At 33.5% G+C, this 12157-nt stretch overlaps 2 protein-coding genes across 2 annotated transcripts; one reads left to right on the top strand and one right to left on the bottom strand.

The window, feature by feature from the left end:
* The first annotated feature begins 486 nt into the window (after positions 1 to 486).
* Positions 487 to 4661, top strand: LOC120334907 (protein SPMIP2-like). Its single transcript, XM_039402426.2, has 5 exons — positions 487 to 769; positions 2571 to 2682; positions 3001 to 3118; positions 3302 to 3411; positions 4359 to 4661. Exons 1-5 carry the CDS (start codon positions 646 to 648, stop codon positions 4501 to 4503), a joined length of 609 nt encoding a protein of 202 aa, XP_039258360.1. The 5' UTR covers positions 487 to 645; the 3' UTR covers positions 4504 to 4661.
* Positions 4662 to 5178: 517 nt separating this feature from the next.
* LOC120334926 (uncharacterized) lies at positions 5179 to 11855 on the bottom strand. Its single transcript, XM_039402439.2, has 6 exons — positions 10464 to 11855; positions 9533 to 9572; positions 8755 to 8778; positions 8633 to 8664; positions 8108 to 8206; positions 5179 to 7607 (listed from the first exon to the last, which is right to left on the bottom strand). The coding sequence occupies exons 1-6, from the start codon at positions 11814 to 11816 to the stop codon at positions 7488 to 7490; spliced, it is 1668 nt and encodes a 555-aa protein (XP_039258373.2). The 5' UTR covers positions 11817 to 11855; the 3' UTR covers positions 5179 to 7487.
* Between the last annotated feature and the right edge of the window lie 302 nt (positions 11856 to 12157).

The following is a 12157-nucleotide window of genomic DNA, read 5'->3' as shown; positions in this document are numbered from 1 at the left end:
AAAAATACAAGTAGGCCTATCTGCATATCGGAAAGCAAATCTCTCATCACAGTATCAGCCAACTGTCTGACTGACAGTGTTAGGTTTCAAATTTCTGAATTTGCATAGACACATATTTTATTCAACGTTAGCTGAAGAACTACTTTAACTCATTAATGAAATATATTACCAGGCAACTTAACAACTAGTGAAAGATTAACACATATACATCGACTGAAACTAGCAAATTCACAAATTGGTTTATTTACGTTGCTCCAGCAAATCGAACGGTATATCCAAGCAACCATACCCTCCACCAACCGGTCGGTAAGGCAACTGATACAATACGAACCCCAGCCAAAACACTTCCAGACATTTTTTCTATTCTGATCGCTGTAGCGATAAATCATTGAGGCATAACAACATCGCCTAGCAACGATGGACGCTCTTCACAGCTGATTATTAGGCCTACTTCATTTTTAATCTACAACAGCGAGTTTCAACGAAAATACTGATAACGTAGACTAGTTTTCAAACGCCAATGTAATATTGCACCTCATTCACAGGGTTGAGTTACAGATCATTTAACGTAAATGGTAGGTTGGTATGAAATCGGTAGGTAATTAAGTAGACGGCACAACAATTAAATAACAGAACTGCAGAACAATGGATCTCCCATATCCAAGCCATGGATTGTACAGAACAGACAGTGGTTCATTTGATCCTGTTACTAAAAGATACATACTGCCACTTGGAGTAAATTCAACAGGGAGGCGAATGCTTTTTACAGGTAAATCACTCAGTCATCTTGATCAGTTTGATTGGGACTAAACTAACCACTAGAAAAACTTGATTGAAGTCTTTGACATAAGTTAGCAAAAAAATTCTGGTGAAATACGATTTAACATTACCATGTTCATTAATGTTGTATTGCAAAATCAAAAAAATTGTTGCTGCAATAGTTTGATATAGGCTATGTTGATTCCGAGATAAATGATGTTAATAAATGATTAAAATCATGCGAATTCATAATGTTTTTTAATATTCATTTAATGGTGTATTATTATTTTTGTTTTGTGCTGTGTGCATACCGTTTTAAGAATATTGGCCTCATCATTTTCAGACCTGTTTACTTGTGATTAGTGTTATTGCTGATAATTGTTTTATGTGTGTGTTTGCACAGAAATTACCAGCATCGTTTCGAATTAAGTATGTATGTATCTTGAACCACCTTTTTACCAATGCCCAATCAGTAGTTTTTCATAGCTTTTGACTATCCTCGTCACTTTATCATATTGCATTCCACATATTATCTTTGTATGAGATTAAATTGGTCTTTATTAGCTTGAGTATTTTAAATGTACAACAGCCCGAAAGTGGAATACAATACATCGCATGTTTTTTGTGTTTTCTGGCCCAAGCCTCGTTTAACAAGATTTGTGTTTTTTTGGAAAAAATTCTGCATTATTAATTTGTGTGTATAATCAAGTTTTCATTTAGTTCAATTTTTTAAATAACTTTGGTTTAACACAAGACAGATGTTCTAAGTTTATCGTCAGAGTCAAAGCCTCATAACTTTTTCCTTCCTCTCTGACACATGATATGAATTCACTTTATATAGGTATAAGTTTATTTCCTCAAAAAACATAACAATCTGCATACAGAAGATTGGGAAAACTGGCAAAACCTCTAATAACGTTCAAAGCACATAGAAATACATGTGTCAATTTATCCATATTACACACACAAACATATAGGCTATATAAAAAAAAAAACTAATAAAAAAACACCAGGTTATCCATCTATCGGATGTCTAACTTTTGCAACAGAAACTCACTGCAATGGGTTTTAGTATAAAACTGATCATGGCAAAGCGGTCATGGCTGGACTTGCGCTGTGGTGACTACAAGGTGCAACACCAATGCGAAATGACCTACCAGTCCTTCTTCCTTAGTTCCTAGAGACACGAGATAGGATGGGTATGGGTAACCAGGAGGTATAACAATGTCAAAATTTTTACATTGCAACATTCTCAAATTTTGTTACATTACATCCATCGCAAATTCTACTAATTGAGTTGTTAACTTTAGCACCCTCAACATGTCTTATGATTTCTGCCATATATTCATATCACTATAGACCAGACATGGGCAAAGTACGGTCCGCAGGCCAAATCTGACCTGTTGGCTAATTCAATCTGGGCGCTGCCACAACCAAACTGAAATCAAATTTTAATGTTTTATCTGAAAATAAGTCAAGGATTTGTTGAGATTTCGGTTAAATTCAGTTTTGGCACAAGGCATATTGTTTTCCACCTTTGCTTTGTAACACTGTAAATATTGTTTATAAAATGTAACTTTTTATGTCACTCTTACATGGCCCGCCAGTCCAGGTGGGCAAAACTTTTAGCCCCTGATTCAAAAACCTTGCCTACCCCTGCTATAGACTATAGAGCATGATTAGAAGCCTTGGATGTGTCACCCCAACATGCACATACATGGTGTATTTATTCATCTTGTTGTTGTTTATCAATTTTGTTTAATCGCTCTCTATTCTTTTTAAATAGAATGACTTACTTACTCTCATTGCAGGTCCAGATGGGATAAGAAATCAGTGGGTGTCTGTAGCTGCTGACCATAATCGATATGTTGGAATCGGGACAATGTCACCAGAAGGCACTAGTGACCTTGACTATTTGTACAGGTATTGAATGCGAGTATTCTGTTCACATTAATTTCTGCCTGGCAAATAGGAATATTGCTTTCAATAAATCAGTGAAATAAATTTATTGAAAATATCACTCCAACATTATATTTAACTTTATTCTATGTGATAAATTATTTGGATAACTTGGAAATAATATGGAAAATGATGTGCAAACGTTTAAACCATTTTCGAATGTCTTTCTCAACAGATTTATTAGAGGTTCGATAAACTGTTTTAGTTTTTGTATCTCATTTTTCCATATAAAATGTCACACAACCATCGAAGCAATTTTCATTATCATCAAAAATATTGCAGACCATCACCTAGAGATTCTCCAGCATTAAGACCTAAGCATAGAAGAGTGGGGGAGATTGGTTGGGGAATTCCAGGATATGCTGATAGATCGGTACTTCATACTGGTCAGCAGTTGAAGGTATTATTAATTTTACTTTTGATTTATTAAATAAGTTATTCAAAACTCAACAAGGTAATTATTTGCATTTGGTAGTCCATGGTCATTTATATTTATTGAGTAGTTTGTGAAAATGTGGTAATTTTTTGCATATCCCTTTTCAGGCAGATTTGGCTTAGTCCTAATTTTCTTATTCTATCATAGAGAGGTGAATTCAGACAAAGTGCTGAAGATCGGCACACTCATCTTTATCAAAATCCTTGGACTCCGCATCCTGATCTAATGAGAGATCGTCCAGGTACAGCACCAACAAGGTATGTTTGCATTGTTCTCTCAAACTGTTTATCTTTTTATTAAACATCCAAGTCATTTATAGATGCCTTTTATGGTTGACTACTATAACCTTGATCACTATCACCACCTAATTTTTGTTTAATATTTTGAAAATTGCAAGCCTGAAAAATTCTGACGCTTCCATTCCCTTTAAAATGGGGCAAAGGTATTGTTCAATAATATCAAAATTGATTTAACTCACAATTGTTAGTCTACCCAATGTGGCAATAATTTAAAAAGATGAAACACCATTTCTCTGAACAGTTTGTCACAAGGTAATAACTGTTATCACCCAGAAATGTGATCTAGTCAATAAGCATTCATATATGTTGTTACTATATGTTAAAATTGTATGTATAATAATTCTACAGTGTCATACCTTTAGATCAGCTCATCCCAATCTTTCAACCAATGGATATATGGAACATGTGACAAGAATTATAAATTAGCAGTCTTCCATTTTTATACACATCAAATCTCAGAAGCATTTTCTCTCTTGCTTTTGAGGGAGGGTTTCTCCTAAGCAGAGGTGACTTAGAGAAAATTGTGCAACAAATACTAGTTGTCTAAGACTCTAAGTTATATTAATAGCCAGAAACTAGGCTTACTACTTGTACTGTTAGGATATAAATCCTAACTACCGGTAATTTTTTGTTGAAGTGTATAAAAATGGAAGACTGCTAATTTATAATTCTTGTCATCTGTTTCATATATCCATTGGTTGAAAGATTGGGCTGAGCTGATCTAAGTCTTAAATCAATCTGAGTTGTACAGACTAGTACTAAAGACGCCCCTAATGTCTATTTACATAATGGGTGTACCTCAAGGAAATTGGAAGATTTTATTCGATATCATGTTTTCATGCCTGGTCACATATTATGTTATAAGAGAATGTAGTGTGATGATTTTTCGTTCTCATTTTCACTAGGTATCGTGGAAATTACGCGGATAATTCTCCTTACAACGCGAGGCCTTATTCCACAATGGAACCACATCGACCACCATACAAGGATGCTCCAGAACAATCATATGAAAGTAGCTCACACTCCAGTTTAGGCAAATATTCACATTGAATCCTTATTACAATAGATTTTGTTTTGTGAAAACATTTTAACAACTTGCATAAGCCTCACGAAACAATTTCTTCACCTACTGCAGTATTAAGCTTTCTAGTTGACAACCAAATTTTGAATGATTTTTATTTGAATTTGTAGTGCAATTTGTCTTGCGTTGATTTCATTTAACAACTGAGCATATTCTTTTATTTCTATGTTGGATTCAATTCCACTGCCTGTCAATATGTTTTGACAGTAATTTTTGCACTTGCATATCGACTGCCTGTATTGTAGCATAGAAAAATTCCTTACACACTTGTTAAACATTCACATGCTTATTAATAAAAAAAACCATTCTTGAGAAATTTGTGAGTCCTCTTGATTTAGTAGCAGAAAAATAGGCGCTCCGGAAATATGTGTACCACCAATATGGAGGTAACTAATTTTGTTCGTCTATTTTACATAAAGATGGGTAAAGGGTCTGAAACCTATGGGCAGGGGGTATATTCGCTTGACTAACACAGACCCCAAACTCGTAAGTGAACTAAAATAAGGAAAATAGGAATATCATTATGCCCTAACCCTTACCTGGTAACCATACTACAGGAGTACCGAAAAATATACAGTAATGGTATACCCTCCCTTATTATAGACCAAGAGTCTGTAAATCTGTCTGTCAAAATGGCCACTCAATTCATGTAATACATATGTATTTTATTTTACTACAGTCTATTCATAATAGTATATAAGAGCTACAAAAAAGCCAACAGTTAAAAATATATATAAAGCAGGAAAATGAACTCAAACTAAGTACTGTGAACATACCAGAATATGAAACCATAATGAATGATTTTTTCGTCAATTAGCGAAATTCATTTTATAATTATAGTTAGGGCTGTCCAAAATCGAATATATTTTTGATTTGAGTCAAACCAAATAATCGCATATTATTTTGCAATCCTAAACCTGTCTCAATTGTAAAATAAAAACAGCCCCCTTCAATATTGTGATAACATATTATGGGCCAACATACAAAATACTGCTGAATAATTTGTGATTCAATTTCGAATATTTGGTTTGCTTGGACAACCTCAATATCAACACACATGTATACAGCTGCAAATGAATACATATATCACAGTATATGAGACAATACCATAAAATGAGAAACTACTGCATTGTGAGATGAATTTGCATACCATAATTTATGCAGCAACACACATAAATCAAAAATTTGTTAACTTGAATTAAACACATTAGCACCTGATAGGACCTGAAGTTTATTTATGGATACTCTTAATATATAATGGCACATAAATTTATTTATGGTTAAAGAAACTTGCACTATAAGGTTATTATTATGGTTGCATGGTTGATTGGTACAAAAAACCAGCAGGTATATGATTTCCATATACCAGGAATGATATACCTACAATATTTCAAATATAATACTAGCCATATGGATGAATAAATACCCTACTACATATGGAATTGTAAATTAAAATCCCAATTTTGCGCAAAGATATTCTAAATTATTCCTAAATTTATTAAATTTGAATAGTTTTGGCCATCGGTCGTGATAAATTCGATAATAAAACCAATATAAGTCCCTGCAAGCTATCAAATACAGTAAACAGATTACTACATTATGTAGAAACACATTGGCTTCTATTCACAAAAGAATTTTATATAGCATAGTCTAATGCAGGGTGGTCCAAGATTGGCAGCTACGCGGGCCACAAAATAACTTTTGCATTGTTTGCGGGCCACAATAGTGTCAAGAACTTCGCTCGTTTAACTTCGCTAGTTGCCTCAGCAAGCCATAACACTAGTCAATTCAGTGAAATTAGGGATGCAACAATATGTCAGATTTTTTGGTTAATTTTATGACGAAACACGAAATGCGATTTTTTAATTTCTCCCCGAATGTTACGTGGGCCACATGTGGCCCGCAGCCCTGGGTTTGGACCACCCTGGTCTAGTGTTTAAAAATGAGAGTAACATTATACAGATATATAATAAACAGCACGTTTCCATAGATGATTAGAGGAGAGGCAAAGCATTGGAATAAAAACTTTTTGGAGAAACAAAGACCTTCGCCAAGTATAAATCATTATGGCTTTATAAATTTAAATTGACTGTAATGCATTTACTCTTTCCCTTTCATGTGTTGGCTTTTTTATTATTAAGCATGTAATAACTAATGGAAATGCATTGAAAATGAATCTAGGTATCTAGGAGCAGGATAACACAAATGTTTGAGTCTTTGTAAGGAGCCACAGATAATGGAAGTTTGATAACCACTGAATTACATGTTAAATTAGTTTTGTTTCTGAAAGTAATATTTTAAATGCCCTATTCTTGTGATACAACACGGCCAAAAACAAGGCAAAAATAACAAGTACAGTGCGGTACATGACATGAAGAAATATGGTAAAATAACTGTAAATAAAGACAATAAATAACAAGGTATAGCCATACTGCCTATACCCAAACCACTGGGCAAAAAATAAGCCTTTGTACCGGCATGACATTCACAATTGAGAAGCTGAGCTTAGAAATAAAAGTTGATTTAGGATTTCAAAGAAATACATGAAATGGCACATATTAATAAACAAATTAACATGTTATTGGCCTATCTAAAAGTTATACAAAGTTACTAGAGAACTATAGACTTGCCAATCAAGAAGTCAAACAACTTTTAGACAATCTAATTCTAATATCTGTACCATCTCATATTTTTCCATAGTAGTGTTAACACTATAAAATGCACAGATAATCATAAGGATAAATGAATAAAGCATCAAAGACCATACTGGCTTCAAAGTATAGTATTTGACAATGAATAAAATTTATTGACGCCCGTAGTATATAATAAATAGTAAGGCAACAAACAAAGAAGCGTATCTGGAACTGCATTGAGGTTCATTGAGCCACACACTTTTGCCAGGAGAGCAATTGAGAAATTATATGTCTAAGATGTGTAAATGTAGGCGCTTCAATCAAAAAACGTACGTTTTCCCATCAGGTTTGTTTTCAAGTCGTTCATAGTTTGACTTATAACCACCACGGTGACGCATTCCAGTCCTCCGTTGACTGCCAGGCAATACCAACGCAATGACCTGAAAGTAACAATGGTACTTTATTATATGTATCTCAAATAGTTGATAAACTCTGAAGCAAATTTATTATATATCTACATAACGATCCATTTTAAGAATGCAGATTTTTGAAACTGTCGAATTTTTCTGAAAAATCTATTTTGGGCCGTAAAATCATGATTTAAACCAAATCTTATGAAGATAAATTTAGCATACATAACAAATTTACTGAAAATGAATTTGTTTGCAATTTCCAAAATCATAGAATTTTAGTAAACCCTATTTAGACGAAAACATTCATTCAAAATCTAGACAAAAGCATCCAAATAAACTATTTGCAAAGTTATATCCCAGTTAAACTGGTATCTCAATTCCAACAGTCTGCTTGGACATGATATCGAGAAAAGCTGCTGAAGATCACACGCATCAATGATAAAAACTGAATTTATCATTGTTGAATCGTTTCGTAGGTGACAAAATATAAATGCAAACAAAGAAAAATTTACAACAAAATGACTCACCTTTCTTTTATTATGATATAATAAATATAATGCTGCTGTGCAGAACATTGCAGTTAACATAAACGCAAAGAAATGACTTTCTCCTTGTTCTTCCATATCCTGTACAACAACGAAAACAAAGAAAAATGAATCACAGAAATCATGCTTCAAGAGACGGAGACTCGAAGAAAAATTGATATCAAGGTTCACACAAAAACTTTAGTTGTCATTCAAATATTTATACAAAAATGATTAATTCATTTGCCACCGAAATATTCCATTTCGGCTACTTCACAGACAAAATTACATACATCATATGGCTTAATGTGATATGTTCATAGCGAACTCAAGTTTCAAGATTTAAGTTAAACCAAATACCAAAAAAAAACTAAAGTCATGCTACTATAGTACATTAGTAGGCCTACTATGTATATTCTAAGGAAGGGTAATGTAAATGCAGATTTAAATATTGTGCAACTACAGTAATAATAGTTAAGATTTAACAGGACAACATATACAGGAAACAACTACAAAATCATGACTCACCGGGATATCAGGAAGTTTATTACTTTGTTCTTCTAAAAAAATACAAAAAACAAGACTTGTAAAATCGAACATTGTATTATACATGAATACTAATGTTTAAAGAAAAAAATTCATAGGCTTACCTTCATCTTCATAAATATTAGTTTCTGGAATAAAAAAAATATATAAAACAACCAGTTGTCGAACTGCGATTAGCATTACAAATGATATTACTTAACAAATTGAATCTAAAGCTTATTAATACTTAGATTATAACATGCTGATTAAACTACATAACAAAATAATTGAATATATTTATGGTACTTGTACCATGGTGTAATAAATTGGGTTGGCAATGCCGAACCGAAAAGATTATGCTCCTTCCAAAAACAGTAGATTCTCATAGTTTGGTAGATATCTGTGAATGCTTGTTAGGAGCAAAAGGGGTGAACAAGTGTCATAAAATATTTATACAAATATACCAGGTACTTCCTATTTTTTTCTTGTAATAAAAAAACATCTGAAAGTGTATTTGCTATTCCGATTTCTACAGTGTTAATAAATATTTTAGTATTTGTTTATAGCTGATGGTATTTCATGGTTATCTTTAGGTAGTTATCTTCACCCAAATCATCCCATAGATGACATTCAAGGAAATTACAGACAGAATTTGGATGCGAAACTATGAACAAAATTAATGTAAGATTACAAATCTCGTAATCAAATGTAAACATAAATTATCGGTGATAATTTTCATTTTATTCAACGATAAAATAGCATTTAATACACCTTGAGGAGGACCAACAAACTATATGATATCAATAAATTTCCTTTGTAATTTATAAGCTTTTAACACTTATAAATACATGTAAAAAGTACTTCTAATACAGTGAAATAATTTAACTACAGCAGATAAATTACCATGGTTATTTGATTCTTCATATGTTTCCCTGTTTTCTTCCTGAAAATAAAACATATTGAAAGTAAAAATACATCAGCAATACATTCAAAATATACTAATGGGCTACAATATTCGAACAGCCTAATATTCCACAACAAATCATTCTTTATAATAGAAAACGTTTGGTTTAGTCTGGTTTACAGTAGTACTAAAGTAATATCCTATGTTGGTCATAAATTAAGTATTGTCCACTATATCCAATATCCTTTTTGGAATCACTCTTTGATGGATTCATACACAATTACTAAAATTAAAAACAATCAATCTGTTTGAATGCACAAGTAGGGCTGGGCATTTCGAATCGAATAGTAAATTATTCGAATCGGTTTAGAGCAAATTTTCGAATCGCCGCCATCTTGTTTTACTCTTTCCGCCAATGGTCGAGGTAAATTTCTCAATTTTTTTTTCATTGAAGCCATATTTTTCAACACAATTCTGACTTATGACTCTTTTCTGTATTGAGGTATTGATGAAAACGTGTTTTTTTTTATTGTCAGTGATGTATTCTATGTTTTCAGTAATTTATGTGTCTGGAGGACCTAAAATACTAAGAAATTTACATACAATTTCATACCTTCCAAGTATTCGAGATCGAAAAAATTATTCGATTCGATTCTGAAATCATCAGGTAATCGAAAATGCCCAGCCCTATGCACAAGGTTATTTTCAAAGAACTTACGCCTTTTTCATGATGTAAATCCTATAGCAGTATTTACAATAATTCTGTCAGTAATATTTACAAATGTCCAAAAAACATTCAATATGTAGCCTTCACTGGTCACTTAAATTTTTCCTCAGTAATATCCAACTTTTTAATTAACACTTGTTCCTGTATCAACTAACATACCAAAATGTATACAAAGATCAAACAGATAATATTTAAGAAAATACCTGAAGATCATCTTCATCATCTATTTCCATTTCGATATCCCCTTTATCCAAATCAACATCATATTCATCTTCGTCGTAACCAGGTTCAGGTTCATCGAAATCGTCATCTGCTTTATTAGCGGCAGTGTCACTATCTAAATCTATATCCTCATTTTCTCCAACTTCAATGTCCGAATCAGTTTGGTCATCAGGTGAAGTACTATCATTAGAAACTGGTTCATTTTCTTCAGATGGAATTGCCTCACTTTTTTCAGATGTATCTTTGTCATTCCCAGGAATAGTTTTTTGGTTAGTTGGATCTGAAATAGTATCTACATCAATAGGGGTGTCAACATCACCCGCTTTAATTTCATCTAGCACAGTTTCGCTGGAGCTTGTTTCACTTTCATTGAATGTTGCTACATCCGGGTCAGAATCAGTTTTATCCTTGGTCGAATCTGAATCGCTAATGTCATCTCCTTCAGTAGATGTCGAAATCCCTTCACCTGCTTTACTTTGATCTAGCTCAGTTTCGCTTGAGCTCGTTTCACTTTCATTGGATGTTTCTGCATCAGGGTCAGAAGCAGTTTCTTTAGCAGTCAAATTTGTATTGCTAAATACATCCGCTTCAGTAGTTGCCATAGCTCCCACATCACCCGTAATTGCTTTACTTTGATCAGTTTCGCTGGAGCTTGTTTCACTTCCATTGGGTGTTTCTGCATCAAGTTCAGAAATGGTTTCAACCTTGGTAGAATTTGTATTGGAAGTGTCATCTATGCCAACAGATGTCTTGGCCCCATTATCACTAATAACTGCTTTAATTTGATCTGACGGGGATTCACTGGAGCTGGTTTCAGTTTTATCGAACGCTTCTTTAGCAGGTTGTTTGTCATTATCATCAGGCTCCTCATCCCCCTTTTCTGAGTTTTCAGATGGTTCCAAGTCTTCATCACTATCATCATTGCTTGGAAGAGGCTCCTTCGAAGTGCTTGCAGTTATAGAATTTGAAATTTCATTGTTGTTTACACCCGCTTGAGTATTTATGTTTGGTTCAGTATTTAGAGTTGGATTTGAGCTGTCTTCTGCTGCTGCTGTAGAAACTGCCAGAGTATCTGACAATGTTTCAGATTCTTTAGAAGAATTTTGGACTGTCACTCCTTGACTAGCAGAAGCTTGATCATCAGGGACAATTGGGACATTAGTAGCACTATCGGTATCATTCTCAGCAAACTTTTCATCTGATAGCCTTGTCTCCGCAGAAATTTCATCATCAGGCGTGCCAGTTTGTATCGGTGTTGGTTTCGCATTACTTGCAGCAATGAACAAGGAAAGAAATGATAGAAAAATAACAAAATCTATATTGAACTGCATCATGACTCTATTTCAATTTTCGCCTGATTGTATCTAGAAGACCTGTCAATAAAATTTTTCAAGTTCATTCTTATACTTCTTACTAGAAGAAATTAGCATACACTTTTAAGCAAAACACGAGTGGGGACTTGAGATGAGACTACAGATGAGAGAGAATATGATGAAAAAACCTTCTTTTAACTATAATAATCTAATTCAGCGTTTATCAAACTATTCCGTGAAACACTGTTGAAGAAATGCTGTTCGGCGGGCCAGGGATCGAAATGGCTCGTCATGGTGATCTCACTTATACTTTGTTGCCTGCGCTGGGATAAATTTACCTCCAAACTGGCCTTGCTATCAAA

This window comes from Styela clava, chromosome 11, assembly GCF_964204865.1.
Source record: "Styela clava chromosome 11, kaStyClav1.hap1.2, whole genome shotgun sequence".
NCBI lineage: Eukaryota > Metazoa > Chordata > Ascidiacea > Stolidobranchia > Styelidae > Styela > Styela clava.
Note: the sequence above shows the minus strand (reverse complement) of the source record. Positions and strands in the feature narration are given on the sequence as shown.